This window comes from Polypterus senegalus, chromosome 1 (assembly GCF_016835505.1).
Source record: "Polypterus senegalus isolate Bchr_013 chromosome 1, ASM1683550v1, whole genome shotgun sequence".
NCBI classification, from domain to species: domain Eukaryota; kingdom Metazoa; phylum Chordata; class Cladistia; order Polypteriformes; family Polypteridae; genus Polypterus; species Polypterus senegalus.
The window spans coordinates 35898181-35920434 of NC_053154.1; the positions used below are offsets into that span (position 1 = coordinate 35898181).

The window sequence follows — 22254 nt, forward strand, 5'->3', positions numbered from 1 at the left end:
GAATCTCCCTTTTTCGCATTCAGGAGACATTTTAGCTCCTTAGTAATCCAGGGTTTGTTATTTGGAAATCAACACACTGTCTTTGTGAAGAAGTTAATATAGTCTATGCAATGACTGAGTCCCTCGATATTGTCCCGATTTGACTTGCACATCATTTTCCATTCTGTCTTTTGAAAGTAGTCATTTAGAGCCTTTTCAGCCTCACTATTCTAGTGGTAACAGGTTGCCGTCTAATAAGAGGCTTGTAGCTGGGAATAAAGTTGTGGTCAGTTTTGCCTAAAAGTGCAAGTAGATTACACTTAAAGGCATATTTAACATTTGAATACAGCAGGTCCAACTTGCTATTTTCTCGAGTGGAACCGGTCATAAACTAATAGAAATTTGCCATTGTTTTTTCCAAAGTAACATGGTTGAAGTCACCACTTATTATAACAACAGGGTTGGAGTGAGTCATCATTAAAGTGTTGATGACAGAATGTACTAATTCCATTGCTAGGCCCCCATTTGCGGAGGGAGGAATATAAACATTAATAAGGATGATGCAGTTTACCTCCCTGGACAAATAATGTAAACAAATTTCTGACAACCAGGTTTTCAATGTCTGCATTACAAACTGTAGTTTTAACTGTAATATTCTCCCTTTTACACCATTCTTCATTCCCAAAGATGACCATTCCCCATCCTATCTTTTTTCTACACCTCAATGGGTATCTGTCTGCTTGAACAAGGTTAAATCTGTCCAGCATTAAAAAAAGTGTCAGTTATATTAGGTTTAAGCCAGCTCTCCATAAAGCACAAAATGCCATTGTACTTGTATGCTCCATGGCCTGCTATAAGTGTGGAGGGTTCATACACTAATCCACACTCTACTAAGTACCAAAAGCCACAAGCTTATGCACCTCAAGTAACTTATACCATGTACATGAAAAAGGACAAAACACCTTTAGAAAGAATAATAACTAAAGGACACGTGCTATATTTTCAAAGTGTAACGGATACATTTAAAACTATGTGATGTATGGGGTGGAAAACACTTCACTTTCAAGACAAGCTTTAGTTTCAAAGAAAACACACTTTACTGCAAACAATAGTCAGAGACATGCAGGATCAACTGCAGCCTGACTAACTTAATGTGCAGCTTTCATATCTCATTGTATCTCATAGTAATAACATTCTTTAATATTTTCTGTCTTGCTAATGAAAGTAGACTTTCTCCTGCTAGGGGTGCCTGTCTTTTATACAGTGTGTGTCGAAGCTAGTGGTCCTGCCCTTCTCCAGAAGAGCACTGGGGAAGACACTTTGGAATTTTATTAATTTCAGGAAAACTGAAACCAAGCCAAGTTCTAGTTTGTCTGATTTTTCTTTTCCTTGTACTTGTTACTGACAGATTAACAAGGTTTGTTCTTACAACTACAAGAATAAGTGTACTTTAAAGACAACTCTTTTAAAGTTACAACACAAGCACACTTTAGAAAATACATTTAAAAGACAGGGAATTCTCTCAATCTGCAGCAACCATCCCGGATTAAAAAAACATTTAAGTTTGAATTTTACTCAGTATAGCAAGCTATGAGAAATCTACACTTTAGACACCACCACAATTACTACTACTATTTTACTACTATTCTAAACAAGTGATGAAAGATAACCATAGTGAAATCAATGATAATAGTCAAAGTTGATATTTTAACCAATATTCCTCTTATTTAAGTTGTGGATTTTCTAATCTATAATATTAATACATATATTAATTTTTTGTGTCTGATTAAAAGTTATGCACTGGTTTTCAGTAGTAAAGCTATTAGCAATGTACTGCAAACAGAAAACTGGTAAGAATTAATCTTGCTCTAGGGTATATGCTGAAACATGTAATTTAGCATTGCCTACAAATTTCCGTTCATAATGCTGGTATTTCAATTCAGTTTACATTCAGTGGTGTAAATTAAATTCTTTTAGGAAATACATAAAGCCAATAGTATATTTTTTGTAATGTTTCAGGATTCAATTTACTTTTCTGACAGTTTCATGCCATTTATTTTTGTATTAGATACATTAAGTCCACTGAAATAATTCATTCAAAAAGATTTGTTCATCCAGGAAGTGTACGTCAATTGTTCAGATTAGAACAAAATTGGTTTTAACACAGAACAAAATTGATTGTTGTGTGAAGACCTTTTTTCTGAATGATGAGATGTCAGAAGATAGGACAGGAATTGGTTGTTGGTTATGTTGTTGTTATTTTTAAATTATACTAATATAAATTAGTAGGTGTTATACTAAATTAGTAAAATAGAATATTACATCAAATGATAAGTAGATTATAATGCCAAACAAATCAATAAGAAATTTGGTGAACTGAAATAATAAGTGAAATAGGAAGTGAACTGATCCTTAATGTAGACCTAGTGATTTGTCACACTGAATTTGAAACTGAACAAACCAATAACTGTACAGGTAAATTGAAGTGTTACTTATGTTGCTAATAGTAAAATGAAAATATGCTACATTATGCTTTGTTTAATGTTGTCTTCTTCTTTTGGCTACTTTCATTAGGGGTTGCGACAGCAGATCATCTTTTTGTATGTATTTAGCTTAAATTGCTTGATTATAAAAGAGTGTTTAAATCAACTTTTGCTTTCAAAAAATGAAAGTAATGGCAGTAGTGTGTTAGGAATATGTGTGAACTAAGTATAGTATTGTACAGAATTACTTACATTTTATACAGTAAGAAAACAGTAAGTTCATCAAAAATCCTTATCCTTTTACGGTATACTGCAGAAATAAATTATTGAAATCATTTAAGCAAACTGGAGTGCTTGTCTTTAATTATGCACACCATCCCAGGAATTCCTGTTACTTGTAGTTTTGTGATAAGACTACCATAGTAAATCTTTCCAAAAGGTTTTTAAAGCAAATATAGATAATAGGCTACACCTTTAATGAATACCTTTGTAGCGTCATCATAAAACTGTTACAGTATTACTGAAACAGTAAGTAGCACAGTGCTACAGAAGTTAGTGATGCAGCCTCATATTTTCACATTCATGAATTTATATCCTAGACTAGACATTACCCGTGGAAAGTCTGCACATTTTGTGTGGGGTATTTCTTGTTATGTTTTCCCCTGTTTTCCCACTTGCATGTAACATTATGTAAAACTGGACCTGTTTGAGTTAAGTGTGCCTTACAATAGGACTGATGCCCTGTCTAGAAATGGCTCTTGCCTTGTATGCTGTTCTGCCAGGATAGGCTATAGTTCCTTCATCCCCAACATCAATTAAGTGGATTTTGATAATGAATGGATATTACTAACATGTAAACCAATGCGGACTAACCTTTAATATACCTGAATGCTTTTCTGATTTGTGTATTATAATCTATTAATTTGCATGCAATACAAGTCAAGCTCATTGATCTGTATTTCCCAGTGTCATTAATATCTCCTCTTTATATTTTGGTACAGTGTTCCCTCTGAACTTTTAATCTGAAAATAAGTGTCAGTGGTTTATAAAAAGAAATATTAACTTTACGATTAGATGTATGTGTAAAGTTAAAAAAGAGAAAGGAGAAGCAAAAGTATGGGGAGTAGCTTAACACATAAAATAGAGCACAAAGTAAAGCTTCAGACTATTAGATATTATTCAAAGAACAGTCATCCAAGAACTGATGAGCCGTAAAGCTATGACTCAGCCTATTACACAGTGATTTAAACATTGAAAGCTACAGTATGTTCAGGCCTAAAGCAGCAAACTGTTAATGGCATTTTTTCATAAATCCATCCATTTTCGTGCCTGCTTAATCTAATTCATGGTCACACAGCACTGGAAACAATTCTGGCAGCATCGAGTACAACACAAGGGCAAATTTACAAAATGTGAAGTTTAGTCAGGCCACATTATTCTCTTCATTTAAGTTCAATTTTATTATACACATACTATACTACTACACTTAGACCACCAGTGTAATTTTGTTTGCATTATTTCTCATTTGTGAACTGCAGTTCAGAAGACCTGAAAGCAAATCAAAATATACAAAATACTGTGCATCATGGTGCACTGCTTAATGTGAAGTAAGAAACATTTAACTACTTTTTGTTAGAAAATTCCCTTATATAAAATAATAGAAAGCCTCTTTGGAAAACTGGTGAGAATAAAGTGTTTTTTCAATGAGTTTAATTGATTGTATAAGAAATGTACAAAATCAGCAGCTTGGTGCAGGCTATTCCACAAGCCCCTGCCATTAAACTGCTGCCACTTCAGGCACCGCATGGGGTAGGAGATTGATTAAAAGAGAGAGTGTGCATGAACACGCAACAGCTATTACAAAACAAAGATGAGGCTATGAACCAGAAGCACCACCCTATATCAGCTTTAAATATTAAAGAGCTAGATACACAGTGTCAAAGCAGCCAGAAAATCCAGCTTATCTCAGACTTTGAAGTTATTATGATCTAGAAGGATGGATACGAGGTGCTTTTACATATGGGAGGATTAAAATGAAACAGTGCATCAGGTTTAGCATATATTGTACATAATGCAGACACAAAACTAACTGCCAATAAATCAAATTTTAATTAATCCTAACATTTCTTGCAGCAAAATTGTATTATCGACATCTGTACTTTTCAAATCTACATTTGTGCTAGTCTCATTAACTTGATAACAGAAAAATCTTTAAAAAGTTGCAGCATCTTTCTGTAACATCAGGGAAATGAAATGCAGAGATACCATGGTTTAGATTTGTACCTCTGAGGTTTTTTGAACCTAAACATTTGGCTTTTACATTATTTATATTTGTTTATTTTTTTTATTAAGATTTGATTTTTTAGGAGTAAGGCATAAGATTTCATCTGATACGTGTCTCATGTGCAGTTAATAAATAGGTACATAAAATATAACTTATACAATTTAAAAATTAAATATACAATGAGTATTAGTAACATTGTGTTATATGCATACTTGGGGTAAAAAAAAGTCACCTGTACATTTTGTGTCTACCAATGTCCTCACATGTGCACTTAAATTAAGAGTTAAGCAGGTCCAAAAAAGCAACAAACGAGCTCTGAAAACCAAGAACATGAAATACACTTTGTAGAAAAAAAGTGCATCTGCCGGAACAGAGTATAGACCAGCGTGAAAAATTCCTGAAAAGCGTCACATTTAATAGTTATCTACTAGCTAAGTACTTAACACCATCCATCCACTTATCAAGCATCAGGTACAAGGCAAGAACAATCTCTGGACAGGGTGCCAGTCCATCATAGGGTACATGCACACATATCAGGGCCAATTAAATTATGCCAAATCACCCAACTTACCTGTCTTTGTATTATGAGAGGAACCCAGAGCAAACCCATGCAGACACAGGAAGAACATGCAAACTAAACATTTACAGGGAGCACATGGCTTCCTTGTGGCAAAGCAGCACCACTACCACTCTGGTCTCTTGTTGTGAAGCAGCAGTGCTACCACAGTGCCATCCCAGTACTGTGCAGAATAAAATGAAGAAAAACTACATAAATGTAACTTGGCTAAACATCCCACATCCGCTGGTAGAAACCTTCTCTAGGCAGTCTGCTTCACTTATACTTCTGGAATAGTTGACTGTAAGCTGATGAATGGTCTACTCTAAAGGTTTTTAAACTGGGGACCATCAGGCAGCAGGTGGGATTTGCGGTAGACTCGGTAAGGATAATGTTCTTAAAAATCAATTTAAATTTTAAAATTGCCTCGCAAATTTATTGAATATAATTTTATGTTCTTTAAATTTTGCATAGAAGTTGTCACTGTCAGAAGATAAGCATTTTAGCACAAAAAAGAAATTTTGGATTTGCATTAAAAGGACCATTGGTTAAACAATGACCAAACCTGAATCTCCATGCTCAGCTGGGTTTCAAATCCATACTTCCAGTTTATAGACCTGCTGCAAGACTCCAGTTTCACCACCTATCCTTATTTTCCTCTTTCATATTTACCATCCCCATGGAGTGCGAGGCAACAGCCCACTCACTTCTGCACCACTTTGAGGTGATCTGTGCCAGTATCAAGACTATCCAGGAAGCATACTTTAATACCAAAGGGTTTTTGCAAAAGAGACTGTCTTAACAGGTTAACTTGGGTCCAGTCAGCCGACATTACAGGATTTTTAGTTTGGTAAACTTGTTTCGTGTACCATCCTTTTTAGAACAGTTTTAAAAATTGACAGATTAATGCAGAAGAATATACAACTGAGGAACAATGATGAATGTAAACAGTTAATAAATGTATCCTATGTTTTATTTTAATGTTCATTAATAATAATCAAAGCAGAAAGCTTTTGTTTCTGACACAGTCATCAATGTTTTTGCTTTTGCCTTGCTCTCTTTAAAAAGTTAAGTATCGAAATGGGCTGAATCTTGAACCAGAACTGTGAAACATAATCTCTAGTTGAGATAGTAAGAATTCAGTACTTAACATAAAACCAAAAAAAAAATATTTTAATACAGTGTCATTTAATGAGTGAGTGAGTCAGTGATAAAAAGTGATATTTGAAAACATTCAATTTCTGGAGGTGATATAAAAAGAAAGAAAGCTGAGACCCCCTGACCGAAGGTTTTTACACATCATTTGATTGCATACAGTAAGTGTTAATAGTCTGCTACAGTTACCAAATGCATTGATTAACTGGTCTAAAATGATGCTGTATGACTGCTGTTAGCAGTAGCCAAGATCCAGCATCATGCTGCTCTTCACAGCATTGGGTTTATGTTAGTGGGTGTTTGACTTCAAAAAGTTTAGTCTACTTTTATTACTTGCTGTGGTCTCAGAAAGAGTAAGCTGATATACTCACTCTCCCACACTGCTATCAAAAAATAAGACAGTAACAGAAGAAAAACAGATAACTATGCTTTTGTCCAAATGTGCTTTAAGATAATATGCAGTTATTATTCAGATTGACCAAAACAAAATGCTCTGTTCTTTTAAAGTTATGGACCACCACATCCAAACAATTGGAGCCTGAGCACTTAGGAGCCCTGCATTATTTGCAAAATACTGGCCATATTCATGTCAATTGAAAATTGTGTTTGAAGAGCAAAAAATTATTGATACTGATCTCTGACCATTCACTTATAAATATGATTTTTATTTTATTTTTTTCTCCAGCTGTCTGGAGTTTTTTTTTTTTTGTTTGTTTTTTTTCTGTCCACCCTGGCCATCGGACCTTGCTCCTAATCTATGTTAACTAATGTTGTCATATTTTAATTTCTTTTGTCTTTTATTTTTCTTTTCTTCATTATGTAAAGCATTTTGAGCTACTTTTTGTATGACAATGTGCTATATAAATAAATGTTGTTGATGTGTAAACATATTTTGATAAGCTTTAAGTAAATTTATAGTTTTTATTTCCCAAAAGTAGTATATTGGTGAAATGACTTAACAATATTAAATTTGAATGCTATGTTATACACATTATCGGTTTGTTTTTAAACAGATAGTGTAGAAAGGAGCCATGTGGCCAATCAACTGGAGGCAAACATATACAGAGCCTATAAAAAGTATTATCCCCATGAAAGTTTCCACATTTTATTTTATTTAATTTGGCTTGGATGATTTTTTTTCCGTTGATCAGTGTCAATTTCAAAGTGAAAATAGATCTTGTCAAAATGGTCTAAATTAATTACAAAACCAAAAACACAAAATAATTAATTACATAATAATCCACCCCTAAACACACAAAATCATTAATGGGGAGCCAGTTGGCTTAGGAAATCACAGATTTGGTTTAGTGGAGATCACCTTTAAAGATTTTCATTGATTTGTTATTTAAATGCACCTCATCTATATGGACCAACTTGTGGTGAATCAACATGTCATCCTGACCAACACAATAAAGTCAAAAGAACATTCCAAGTATCATTATGAAAAGGTAATTGAGACAAGAGAATATCAAAATATACAAGTTATTGAATATCCAGCTAAACTAGCCATTAAGAAATGGAAAGAGTACGGCACAGCTTTAAATCTGCCAGAGCAGGCTGTCCATAAAAACTGAGTAATCGTGCAAGAAGAAGACTAGTGAGGGAGGCCACCAAAAGACCTCAGAGAACTCTGAAGGAGTAACAGCTACAGTCAAACATTTATGTAAGAGTGGAACACGAGTCAGATAGAAGAAGGTTTTATGGTGTAATGAGACTAAAATTGAGCTTTTTGGCCTACTACTTTGCTTATTATTATCATTATTATTACTATTACCTTCATTTGAAGCATTAGCTTTGGTATCAGAAAGCTACAAAACGTACTTATGAGTGCCAGTTTGCAGCATAGGGGGCCATAAAATCATGATGTCATTCATTCTCGAATGTGGCCTTCTACTCCTTGCTAGGAGTCGGACTAGGACACTTTGTAACTACTTCTCATGTCCGACTCTAAGGAAGGAAAAACTCTTATCCTAGTCAGAATTACTGTAGAAGTGCAATTCCTAGGAGCAATTCTGAGACGCTTGAAAAATTTGAGCACAGATCTCAATCCAATTGAGAAATTATAGCTACACCTGAAAAAGGTTGTTCACTCACAATCTCCATGCAACCTGACAGAGCTTGAGTAGTTTTATAACTAAGATGAACGGGGGAAAAAAAAACATGTCTGTGTAAACCTGAGAGAGAGACCTGCCTGTGCACATAGACGCAAGGATGTTATGGCTGTCAAAGGTGCTAAACACTCACTTGAATGGGGTGAATACTTGCGGACCAATTATTTTGTGTTTTATATTTGTAATTAATTTAGATCACATTGTAGAGATTTGTTTTCACTTTGACACTAAAGAATCTTTTTATTTTGATCCGTGTGAGAAAATTAAATTAAATCCAATATGATTTGCTATCAAGAATGACATTTGGAAACTTCAAAGAGGGGTGAATAGTTTTTATAGGCACCTCTATCCAATAGGGTGGATGGACTATTGAAGACACGGTATTGTCCTGGGCACAAAAAACGATGTGATCACGTTCTGACATGAAAGAAGACAGTTTGGCAAAGCTGTTTTTTGATGCTGACTACTGGCACCCATAGAACAATCTATACGAGAACAGACCATTCAGTCCAACAAAGCTTGCCAGCCCTATCCATTAAATTCTTCTAAAAAACAAAAAAAAAACATCAAGTCTACTTTTGAAAGTCCCTGAAGTCTTACTGTCTGTCACGCTGCTTTTAAGTTTATTCTAAGTGTCTATGGATCTCTGTGTAAAGAAAAACCTCCTAATGTTTGCGCAACATTTACCCTTAACAAGTTTCTAACTGTGACCCTGTGTTTTCGATGAACTCATTTTAAAATAACAGTCTCGATCCACTGGACTAATTCCCTTCATAATTTTAAACACTTTAATCATGTCACCTTTTAATCTTCTTTTGCTTAAATCGAAAAGGCTTGGTTATTTTAATCTTTCTTCATAATTCACCCCCTTTATATATATGAATTTCCCCTTGGGATTAATAAAGTATCTATCTATCTATCTATCTATCTATCTATCTATCTATCTATCTATCTATCTATCTATCTTTATCCCTGGAATCGGCCTAGTCGCTCTTCTCTGGACCTTTTCTAGTGCTGCTATGTCCTTTTTGTAGCCTGGAGACCAAAACTGTACACCGTAGTCGAGATGAGGCTCACCAGTGTGTTATAAAGCTTGATCATAACCTCCTTGGACTTGTACTCTACACATCGTGCTGTATAACTTAATATTCTTTTTGCCTTCTTAATGGCTTCTGAACACAGTTGGGAAGTTGAAGTTGATAGTGTAGAGTCTACTGTGACTCCTAAATCCTTCTCATAGGGTGTACTCTCATTTTTCAGACCTCCTATTGTTATTTAAACCTAAAATTTTTACTTTCTTCATGTAATACTTTACATTTAATGACATTAAATTCCATCTGCCACAAATCTGTCCAAGCCTATATGCAATCCAAGTCCTTCTGTAATGATTTAACGGATTCCAAATTATCTGCCAGTCCACCTATCTTGTCTCTGCAAACTTAACCAGTTTGTTACTTATATTCCTATCTAAATCATTTATATATATATATATATATATATATATATATATATATTAAAAATAGCAGCGGCCCTAGCACTGACCCCTGTGGAACACCACTCTTAACATCGGCCAGTTCTGATGAGGTTCATCGCACCATCACCCTCTGCTTCCTGTGTCTGAGCCACTCGTGCACTGTGGTGTTATGGGTCCACAGCTCGTTGAGCAAAAGGCCATTCATTTTAAATAAATAATCGATGTGCTTGCGGCTTAGCGAGGGGACGTTGGGCCATAGTGAGCCGCGGGGCGATCCGTAGGGTGTGGGCGTTTCTCACCTAGTGCACAGGTGAGGAACTGCCCACATTCATGATTGTCCCGCGGCTAATGCTGCAGCTGCTGTGGCCCTCGTCATTTTAAAAAGAAGCGCGAGTCGGTTTTAAAGGGGTGTAAAAAAGAGAAACGAGCGGAGAAAGAAAGGAAAGCAGAGGACGGAGGTTACCGGGAGCAGGAGAGGAAGCAGACGGTGCGTGAGTGTGGTGAGCGCGATCGGCGCCGTGGACAGCTGCATGGAAGCTGGGTGTTAGGCCGACACCCACGTGTTGGTGTTGATGTCGCTCCCGCTGAGCGATCAGGTAGCGGGAGTGACCAGGGAAGGCGACTGGCCGCAGAGAGGCCATGGAAAGGCAGCGGAAGTCGGGAGGCTTGGTGGTGGAGTCCCCAATATGTGCGTCCTGGCTATTGGGGTAATCAAGTCTCGGGGACTGGGATGAGTGCCATACCGGAGCCAGGGATCGGGAGGTCTCCAGTCTCGCGTGTGTTGTAGGAGGGCAGCTGCAGAGAGCGTCTTGCCTGCTGCTAAGCCCAAACGGGATAAGCAGGTGAGACGCTAACAGAAAACGCTAACAAAAGAACACCGGATTTGTTTGTTGTTGTTTTTAAAAACTGCTTCCACAAGAAGATTTTAACCTCACGTTTTAAAGGATTGTGTTTTTCTATTTATTGATTTTTAACCTCCACTTTTAAAGTATTTATTTATTGAAGCACTGCACTTTTTGAACACTTTGTTTTTGATTGATGGACTGTTTTTAATAAAAGCACTGTTGCACTTTTTGTATACCTTCCCCTTGCTGGAATTATTTGCCTCCATTGACTAGCTCACTCGGTAACATTATCGACGGTGTTGGGTTCGAGTGCTTCCAATAGCAAAGGGAGTGTGGAGCCAGAACCCACATCGTCACATGCACCCATCTAAAAACATCACCATGAACTCCTACTTTTTTTAGTTTGATGCCCGACCTCTCATGTGGCATCTTATCAAATGCTTTCTGAAAGTCAGGATACTGTAAATAATATCATATGGTCTACTTTGCTCATATCATTTTGTTGCTAAGAGAATTCCAGCATGTTAGTAAAACATAACGTCCTCTTCTGAACCCATGCCGACTGTTCAGAAAAATTCCTGTACTTGTCCTGTGCTGCTCAATCTTATCCTTAATAATTCCTTTCATTAATTTTCCTGTGATGCTTGTTAAGCTCACTGGCTTATAGTTGCTTGGATCTTCCCGGATAATATTTGCCATTTTCCAGTCCTTAAGAATCTCTCTAGTGTGGAGTGACTTCCTAAAAATATGTGTCAGTAGTTTATATATGTACTTGCTAGCCACCTTAAGAACTTGAGAGTAAAAACTATCTGTTCTTTTTGATTTGTTTGATTTCAGCGTATTTAGTCTGAGCAGTACTTCTACTTCAACAATTTCCAGATTCTTCAGTACCTCCTTAGTAGTCCCGTTTACTGCCAGGAGGTTATCCACTTCTTCACTTGTGAAGACCTCAGAAAAATGCAAGTTTAGTGTGTCGGCCCTTTTACTATATCTTTTAGTTCCCCTTTACTATTCCTGATGCACCTCACCTTCTCCTTTTACTACTAAAATACTGAAAGAATCTCTTAGGGTCTTCTTTTGCCTTATCTGCTACATTCCTCTCCAACTGTCTTTTAGCCTCCCCAATACCCTTCTTAATGGTTGCCCTTCGATTCACTTTGCAAATATTAGTCTTGCATTCCTTATACAACTGTATTTTCCTTTGTAGCTTCATTTTTAAGTCTCTATTAACCAACAGTGGAGCTTTATTTAATTTCCTATTAATTCCAAATTTAGGTATGCACTTGTCCTGCATTACATGTACAGTAATACATTTTTAAACCTGTTCCACCTCTGCTCAACTGTCTCCACACTTAAAAGCTTATCCCAGTCTATCCTCCTTAGGCTGGGTTTATACTTCACATGACGCATGCTCCAGCGGACGCTCCTGCTACGGAAGCGTTTTACTGTTTATATTTCGCGTACTTTACATAAATCTGGAGGAATCCACCAGGTGAAGAACAAGTTTGGCTTCGCTGTGTTGTGAATTGCCTGGAACAACCATTAAATTCCAATGACACCTTACTGTACTGCAATATCTCTGAAAAGGATGTTTAATGATTAAATCCATCAATCCAGGGATGTGTCCATTCCAGCAAGCATTAGGCATGAGGCAGAAACAATCCCTAGACGGGGCATCAGCTCATCACAAGGTGAATACAAGCACTCACATTCACTGGTGTCATTTTAGTGTCACCAAAGCTGCATGTCTTTGGAAGGAAACCGGAGCACACTGTGGAAACCCAGCAGGAAAACATGAAAACTGCAGGGAGGGAACACCAGCGACGTGACTCCCTGCAAGACAGTAGTGCTACTGCTCCGCCACCGTGTCATCCCCATTTGTGTAATTATTAACAGTATTCATTATTTAAACAAAAGTGACAATTTATCTGAAAAATGTAACATACATACTTTAATGCATTTCGTCATTAAAGTGATATCAAGTATAAATCTAAGGATTCTAAATGTGCAGAGAGTTGGTATATCATAAATGTAATGTGTTCTATGTGGTGAGTTATTGTTGTTTGCCGCTGCTGTCAGGTCAGGAGGAAGCCCCAGAAAAAAAAAGAAGGCACAAAAGATGGTATGTGACAATTTTAAAATGTATCGTGCCATTATGATCGGGAATATGCAACTCTTGAATATAAAAGCACCATGAATACATCTGTATGTCGGTATTTTGCTTCACTACATTGAACCATTCATCAAACATTGAATCGCGCACATCGATCCCATAGGATCCACATAGCGACTTTCTGTCACATGTAGAGATAGTAAACAGAGACTCTGACGTCACATTCCAAGTTTTATCACACTGCGCCCCCTAACTTTTTTCTGGTACTGCAACTCGCACACGCGTCATGTTAATTTCTGAGGACCTGCTCATAGGATGTGTCAAATGAACGCTGGGAACGCGTGGTAGACATGATGAGGGCACATACGTGTTCTGAGCGTGAAGTATAAACAAGCCCTTAGACTTTGCCGCATCTTCTCAAAATTTGCCCTAACAAAGTTAAACTTTATTTTATTCTTTGCATTCGCACTCTTACAAAACACTGAGAACTGTATTATATTATGGTCGCTTGACCCTACTGTAGTAGTTCTATTCCCTCCACATCTTCAATTCTATCCTGATTATTACAAAATACTAAATCCAGACACCTTCACCCCATGTTAGTGCTTTAACATACTATGTTAAAAAGTCACTGATTTCTTCTAAAAACTCCTGTCCTTGTGCTCCTCCATTTGCAAGGTTATCCCAGTTCATATTTGGATAATTTCTTATCTTGGTTATCCGTTCCACTCCATCGATCTCCAGCCAACCCACGACCAGAGCCATGGCCCTGAATACTGACACCCATCCCCACCCTTCAATACTGTAATCTCCCAGATTGGTCGCGCCTGAATTTCTAAAGCCACAGAAAGTATACCATGATGCTCAAAGCTAATGCTCCACACTCCTCATGTTTAATACATCAGTGTAACCCATATGGTACCAGCATTTATGTATATCCATTTCAAGCACTGCTTTGCATATATATTCACATCTGTGGATTTCATAATGGGGAAAGATATGATGGAAAATGTGAAAAGAAATGTTGTAATTAGATAGCAGGCATAAACAAATGAAAATCTTAACCCATTTCAATTCAGATAAATACACTTTGCTGTAAAATTATTTTGTGCGATAACAGAAAAAAGCTGGAATTGATCTAATGCAGGAATGTTTTACTCATGGACAATTGTGTATAGCATGTTCAAGAGAAAGCAGTTTCAGTGACCTAATAATATTAATATTGCTTATTATTTGACTGATGCTTTTATCCATGACAATTTACAACATTTGAGATACTGTTGGTAACGTTTCTTTTGCATTTTCAGGTGGAGTACAGGGTGGTGAATTGACTTGGTCATGGTCAGACATTGTCAGTAGCAGGATTTGAACCCCCCAACCTCAGGGTTTGAAGCCCTAGGTCCAAAGCCTTAACCACTACAATACACTGTCTGTCAATAATATAGGAGTACCTCTGATATATCCGGTCAGCCAAAGGCACTATAAATAACCCCATTGTTGAACAAAACTTCCTGGGTCAAGCCAGATAACACAGCATGTCACAGTTACAGTGACTCACTCACTCATCAAAAACACATTTAGCTTACTATGTAACCACTAAGAAAAGACATTTCAAAATATATTTAGGGGTAAAACCCCTGCAAACAGAAAAAAACAAATAACCTAAACCTCAAAAACGCTTTGATAAATTTAATTGAAATTTGGTGATATTATCAAAAAAAAAAGAAAATTAGCCAACTAGTTTCCCCCCATCCCCCCCGTTCTTTCTTTATCCATAGTAATACTGTACCAAGTACACTATGCTAATGTGTCACACAGCGCTGACAAAAGCTCAAAAAGTCTCAGCGGAGGTGTGTCTGTGTATGCAAATGAAGGTCTCCAGTAGATGCTTTGTGTTAACAAGCAGCATTATTGAGCAACAGGGTGGACTAACCAGAGAAGAAGAGGAGGTGTCTTAGACATTAAAATGATGGCATTGAGCTGTACAGTGGAAGGAAGGAGGAAAGTTCTACATTCCATACACACTTGTTTTTAAGTTGTATAAAGGTTTTGATCAATTAAAATGGAATCCCTTTTGTTTAATAACTTTCCAGTTCCACACCATATAATACAGTATGTGTAAAGGTGGGCAGAAATTTATTTTATTGTCTACCATTTTGTGAATACAGTATGGGTGTATCAGGTTTGAAAATTTGGCATGAAATTGTCCCAATATTAGTGAGAAAGTGAGCGAGATATAAAGTATTTTTGTATAGCAAAAATAGACAATTGCAATGATATTGTGATATATATGAATTATATGCTAAATCCCTCCACCTAAGCTAACACTTGAAAATTGTTAGCTGCACCAGATATTTTTAGAAAGTATCTTAAGTTTATGGAAATGGTGTATTATTTGCTAAATTTGCCACATCACGGGAGCTTTATGCAGAGACCATTTTGATGTTTATGAATATACACTATTGATCTTGCTCAAACTCAAAATTTGTTACACCAAACATCATAATCAAGTACATTCTATTGCTTATCAGATGTGACTGAACGATCTCAAAACTAATAAAACAGGAAAACATAAGCACTGTACAAGACATACAGGCAATATTTTGCAAAAACAAAAAAAAAATAATCTACGGCTAAATATGCACAAAAACATCCAGAAAGCAACAGACTTGGAGTTACAAAATATGCACAAAAATCCCGAAGTGAACAGTGTTGTTAAACATATGCATAGACAGCGAGAGATTCACAGTGCTGCTCTTACTTGGTATACCACAAAACATATTGATATAAACAGAGAAACAAACCTCTGTCTGACATGCAAATCAAAAAAGATTCTTGTCTTGGCTCAAAAGTTGCAATGATGGGTTTAATTATAATTCACACTTTTGATTATGAATCTAATAAAATACATTCGTGTAGGGCCCATGCATGTTAAATGTCCATATTGTTATGCAATAAAATGGACTGATGAACACCTAGAATGTGCTGCAAAAGTGGAATACTCAAATTACACCTTTTGAAGAATTACCAAGGCCTATTTAAAGTTTAGAATTTGGTTTACACCTGGACTCAGAACATTTTCTCAGTGCTATAAGTAAATATGTGTTTCAAATTACGTCATTCGGTGCTAAAATTTTAAGTATAATGAACAGTATCACCATTGTCTCAGCAAATTTACCAGGTGAAGGTAGGTAACACAGGTAGACAGACAGACAGAACTTTATTTATCCTGAGGGGAAAATTTGGCCAGTTCAAGATGATGCAGAACATTGTTTGTAGCCTGCTGTATTCACTTGTGTAATATCAGCTTTTTTGATAATTGACCCTATAAAAAGCAGCTGCCTTAATGTACATGGGTGATGAAGTATTTACAGCTCTTGAGTCTTCACGAGGCTGTTGATGATGTATGATGATGTAATAGGAATCATTGCAATGTGCTAAAAAACAGTTCATTTAAAGTGAACTATGGATTTCGAGTTGATGAGCAGGGAAATGTGGACCTCAATTTTGAACTTATCTGCTAGAATTCAAATAAAATCTGGTATCTTTCTTTGTAGGTCAGATGAACTGCCATACTCCAAAATCTACCCCAGTCAGAGGCACTGCTGTTGATCCCGAAATACGGCAAATGTTCTTCAGGTCACCAGCAAAAGACAATGATAAGACAGATGGAAGGAAGGCAGCTTTTTTCCAGTTTGGTTCACCTAATAACAACCAAGAGCTTTGTGGATGTAAAGGCAATACCTTTTACAGCAAAAAGCATTAGACTGTTTCATCCTGGGTTACTTCATTTAGGTAATATTTTGGTTGTGATGTAAACAAAACCTTTAGCTTTCCTCAAATTACAAAAATCTATTTGATTAGAACGGGGAATGACTTGCACTGAAAATCATTGATAAATGTGAAATGCCTAGTTTGTGTTGTTTTGTTTAACGTTTTTATGGAGTAATCTGCCAGAATTTAAAATATCGTCACAACTTTACGTATGCTCATCTTTTGAACAAATCTGTTTATATATTTTGTGTCTTTTCAATACACGTGAGGGAGGTAAAAGTATTTGTGCTGCATGTGGAGATTACTGTATTAAAAGTGTGAGTTTCACCCAGTGTGCTGTTTATGTACCTATCTACTGATCCAACGCATCAATGTTTGTTAAAATAATAAGGCTCTCGTTTCACTTGCAGTCCTCCTCACCAACATGATTAAACTTAACTGAAATCTTCAGCAGAATTAAATACCTTTTCATGAAATATTTAATAACTACCAATCATTTCATGTAGTTAATACAGTAGCTTCTTGTTTTTGTTTTGCTTTTGTTAGGCGTATACAATATAATTTCCTGGGCTTTACTGAAGTTGATACAAATCATTTAAAAACAGTTAACCTGACTGGAAGTTTCCCCTAAAATCAAATTATAACATGGAAATTTTTTCATCATAGTTTTTGCATGATGATGATGTAAGAATATAATGTAAAATGTGTCTTTAGTATTAAGAATTAGTCTTGCTTTGGATGTGACATTTTTTGTATTAGATACAAACAATATCTACACCTTTAGTGTTAATGTTCATGCATATAGACCATTATTTACCAGTCATGTGAGTTTTGTGATGCTGCACATCTTTGCCTGGTTGTTATTAGAACAGTCATGCTGTGAATATACTGTTCTTGTATTATAATACAGTATTCATTTTTCTTTCATATTATACAGCTTTACAGAATAAAAACAGCTTTAAAAACACTATAACAACTGCTAAATCAAAAAAGTGAATACTTCTATGTTTACGTAAAGAAATCAGTATTAAAATACTTAACCATGCATGTATATTACTACCCTCTAGGGAATTGTCACTGTCATCTATGTTCTTACAAAGTTTTCAGTTAGTGACAAAAATAAGTGTCGTTGAGGCTATAGTTTAAGATGTCAGCCTATTGTAAACCACTATATTTTGAATACTAAAAAATGAAGCAAGTACAATTTTCCTTAACTTTTTTCAGTGAAATGTCACAATGGTGTGAGGTAGAAAGCAACTGTGGAAGCACTTGCTGTCTATCCACATTTACGTCCTGGATAACGATAACTGAATGACCGTAATGAAAACCTGCAGGGTCTGAGTTTGACTCCTCAGCTAAATAGTTGGGAGCAGGTTGAGGTTTTCTATAAAGGCCTGTCTTCTATCAATTTATGTTTTTTATTGAAGTTGATTTGCCATTAATACTATATATAAAACAAATATTTTTAATTGCAAAACTTAATGAAAACTAAAAATATTCCACACTCAGATCACTGTATCAATGAAAAGTGCAAGAGATAAGAACACTCCAAAGGAAACTCAAACACAGTGTCAAATAAAAAATGTATTTTATAAAACTGTAAACAGAACATCAATACATGTCACCTCACTGTCAGTTCTCAATTTCGTTATTTACTGTAATGTAAAATCGGGCCATTGCATAGTAAAAGATGGTACAAGTGAACATATTCCACAAGCTGAAACGTACTGCCCCAATTTAAACCACACAAAATTAGGTGTAAGCCACAATGCGGCCCATGCTGCAGTGCAACACTGCAAAGCTGAAACTAATCAATACATGGCAGCTTCTGTAGCAGGTACTCCTGATTCATTTGTACACATGGGCACAAACTGTGCTATTGACAAATGCAGAATATGTTCTTGTCACTGATTACTCCAAGACACTTAAAGAGAAATCACTCCTTTAAGGTTTCCCCAGGAGTCTTCATTTTTTTAATGCAGGAGCTAAAGATGTGCTGGTTTGCTTGTAGTGATCATTAGTGTAAAACATTTGCTGTTTCTCTTCACATGTTCAGCTGACACACTTGCATTATGAAGCAGGATGAGCATTTACAAGAGAAAACATTTCTGCAAATATCTTTCATTGACAGAAATGCTTTTAAACACACAGGTTGCAAATGTGTTCCTTCTGTTTTACACAAATACAACTATGAATGCTAGCAGAATAATCTCCATATCCACTTCTCTTTCAGATACTTGCAATGGCTATTTTGAGATTTTAAGGCTCCAGACCACATTGTGAAATTCACATAACTGCATGTATGCATGACCACAATAACCCCACTGTAAAGAACTTTGTTGTTTACTCCTGGAAAAATAGGGAGTGGTGCATTTTTATCTGAAATCCTCCGTCACTCACAGCACCTTTGAAATTTAGAAGCTGGAGCCACAGACACCAAAAGAAAAAAAAAAAAATCAACAAAAATACAAACAAAACTCATTTATGATCTGAATAAGTTAGACAAAGAAAAGCCAGCTTTTCCAAACATCTTTTGATCCAAGTCACCCATTGTTCAGAAAGGTCCTCTCATCCTATTTCTTTTGCAGTGTGCTGCTCACATTCTTCTTCTCACGCGCATTTAGTCACTTTGTGGCTTGTATGAAACAGTAGCTGCCACTTGACAGGTAGGTGCCTGTTTTTTCCCATTCACTACCAACATAAGTGGGGACTCCACACGGATACTCTGGAATGTATAGGTCTATCAAAAGAGAAAATGAGTTGTATATTAATCAATGATGTTTATTTATATAAACGTCAATGTCAAAACCCTTGATCCACTAATCCCTGGCAAAAAACGTGCTCACAGACAACATATTTTACAAAATTATGGATCCACGTTTATTCACACATTGAAAAGGTCATGTGGTTAAACTCCTTATGTAACCAAACACCACTCCAAGTCCTTCATTGCATTTACTGATGACACAACCACTATAAGAACAGTAACCAACAGTGATACGACAGCTTATAAAGTAAACATATAAAATATATCTCTCTCCCTTACATGGGTCAGAGACCTTGGGTATCTAGAGACAAACCACACTCTCATCTTGGCAGCAGGGTGCAACATAATAACTGAGCAGTTTTTGTTTTTTTTTTTTGAGTAACCATCTCTAATAACCTAAATACCTTTACCCAGATATTTCTATCAGTTCTATCCAAAATCTGTGGGTGCACCATGGAGTTTGTCCTCAATAGCTGAACAACATCTTGCATGATGGTGCAGTACTTTCCGAGTGCTCTGCTCAGGATTGCAAAGCACTTTATAGGGAAATGTACTTGGCTCACAGTATTACTGGCACAAATCTCCCTTCATGTTTAGATATACCTACAAGGCAAACAATATTAACAATGACCTCAGCCACTGTGTCCAGACACTTTACTCATTCTCTGATTATGACAGTCAGTATAAGATCAAGAGCGCTCAAAAAAATGGGTTTCAGCGATGCATACCAACAAATACGTAAATATGTCTGGAGTTGTATGCATTGTCCTCAGTTTGTATTACATTTCTGTCCTTAATGTGTGTGAGAATCTCACCATGCTCTGTACACATGAAAATAAACTAGTACTTGATGAGTTTCAGCAGAATATTTAAACTAGTGTGAAATATGGCAGACATTGTTTGGACCTACCTTTGCTTTGTGAGATATATGATGATTTTTCACATGTGGCTCAGGAATGGCTACTGAATCTCCAATCAGCACACCCCAGCTCTCTGCCATGTTATACACCATGACTGCACAGCAGGAACCTTCAGTGTCCACTAGTCCAAATGTGCTTAAGAAGGCAGGAGAGAAATTAGGATCAGAATACAACCGTTCACAATGATTTACTTTTTCAAAACATACTGACTTTCAAAGTTTTATTTGTGTACTTCAACCAGTAGCTCTATTCAAACAAGGTTTCTTTTTCATAGTATAAAGTTTTACACTTAGGCTGGAAGCACATACCATTACCTAATGTAGATACTCTTTTATACAGTGTATCCAGAAAGTATTCACAGCGCATCATTTTTTCCACATTTTGTTATGTTACAGCCTTATTCCAAAATGGATTAAATTCATTTTTTTTCCTCAGAATTCTACACACAACACCCCATAATGACAACATGAAAAAGGTTTACTTGAGGTTTTTGCAAATTTATGAAAAATAAAAAAACTGAGAAATCACATGTACATAAGTATTCACAGCCTTTGCTCAATACTTTGTCGATGGACCTTTGGCAGCAATTACAGCCTCAAGTCTTTTTGAATATGATGCCACAAGCTTGGCACACCTATCCTTGGCCAGTTTCGCCCATTCCTCTTTGCAGCACCTCTCAAGCTCCATCAGGTTGGATGGGAAGCGTCGGTGCACAGCCATTTTAAGATCTCTCCAGAGATGTTCAATCGGATTCAAGTCTGGGCTCTGGCTGGGCCACTCAAGGACATTCACAGAGTTGTCCTGAAGCCACTCCTTTGATATCCTGGCTGTGTGCTTAGGGTCATTGTCCTGCTGAAAGATGAACCGTCACCCCAGTCTGAGGTCAAGAGCGCTCTGGAGCAGGTTTTCATCCAGGATGTCTCTGTACATTGCTGCAGTCATCTTTTCCTTTATCCTGACTAGACTCCCAGTTCCTTCCGTTGAAAAACATTCCCACAGCATGATGCTGCCAGCACCATGCTTCACTGCAGGGATGGTATTGGCCTGGTGATGAGCGGTGCCTGGTTTCCGCCAAACATGACTCCTGCCATTCACACCAAAGAGTTCAATCTTTGTCTCATCAGACCAGAGAATTTTGTTTCTCATGATCTGAGAGACCTTCAGGTGCCTTTTGGCAAACTCCAGACGGGCTGCCATGTGCCTTTTACTAAGGAGTGGCTTCCGTCTGGCCACTCTACCATACAGGCCTGATTGGTGGATTGCTGCAGAGATGGTTGTCCTTCTGGAAGGTTCTCCTCTCTCCACAGAGGACCTCTGGAGCTCTGACAGAGTGACCATTGGGTTCTTGGTCACCTCCTGACTAAGGCCCTTCTCCCCTGATCACTCAGTTTAGATGGCCGGCCAGCTTTAGGAAGAGTCCTGGTGGTTTCGAACTTCTTCCACTTAAGGATGATGGAGGCCACTATGCTCATTGGGACCTTCAAAGCAGCAGAAATCTTTCTGTAACCTTCCCCAGATTTGTGCCTCGAGACAATCCTGTCTCGGAGGTCTACAGACAATTCCTTTGACTTCATGCTTGGTTTGTGCTCTGACATGAACTGTCAACTGTGGGACCTTATATAGACAGGTGTGTGCCTTTCCAAATCATGTCCAATCAACTGAATTGACCACAGGTGGACTCCAATGAAGCTGCAGAAACATCTCAAGGATGATGAGGGGACACAGAATGCACCTGAGCTCAATTTGGAGCTTCATGGCAAAGGCTGTGAATACTTATGTACATGTGATTTATC

General features: G+C 36.9%; 2 protein-coding genes across 3 annotated transcripts in view; one reads left to right on the forward strand and one right to left on the reverse strand.

Moving 5' to 3' along the window:
* Positions 1-17444, forward strand: part of LOC120524399 (E3 ubiquitin-protein ligase CCNB1IP1) — a 76237-nt gene extending 58793 nt beyond the window's left edge. Inside the window, exon 5 of the mRNA XM_039746256.1 lies at positions 16558-17444. Coding sequence (XP_039602190.1) covers positions 16558-16766 — 209 coding nt within the window. The 3' untranslated portion in view covers positions 16767-17444. The remainder of the gene's footprint in view (positions 1-16557) is intronic.
* Positions 17445-18343: 899 nt separating this feature from the next.
* The window catches only part of ttc5 (tetratricopeptide repeat domain 5), a 32392-nt gene continuing 28481 nt past the window's right edge, over positions 18344-22254 (reverse strand). For both annotated transcript variants that reach the window (XM_039746269.1, XM_039746263.1), the window contains exons 9-10: positions 20452-20596; positions 18344-19514 (exon numbers count right to left, since the gene is read on the reverse strand). In XM_039746269.1, the coding sequence (XP_039602203.1) occupies positions 19395-19514; positions 20452-20596 (265 nt within the window). In that variant the 3' untranslated portion in view covers positions 18344-19394. The remainder of the gene's footprint in view (positions 19515-20451; positions 20597-22254) is intronic.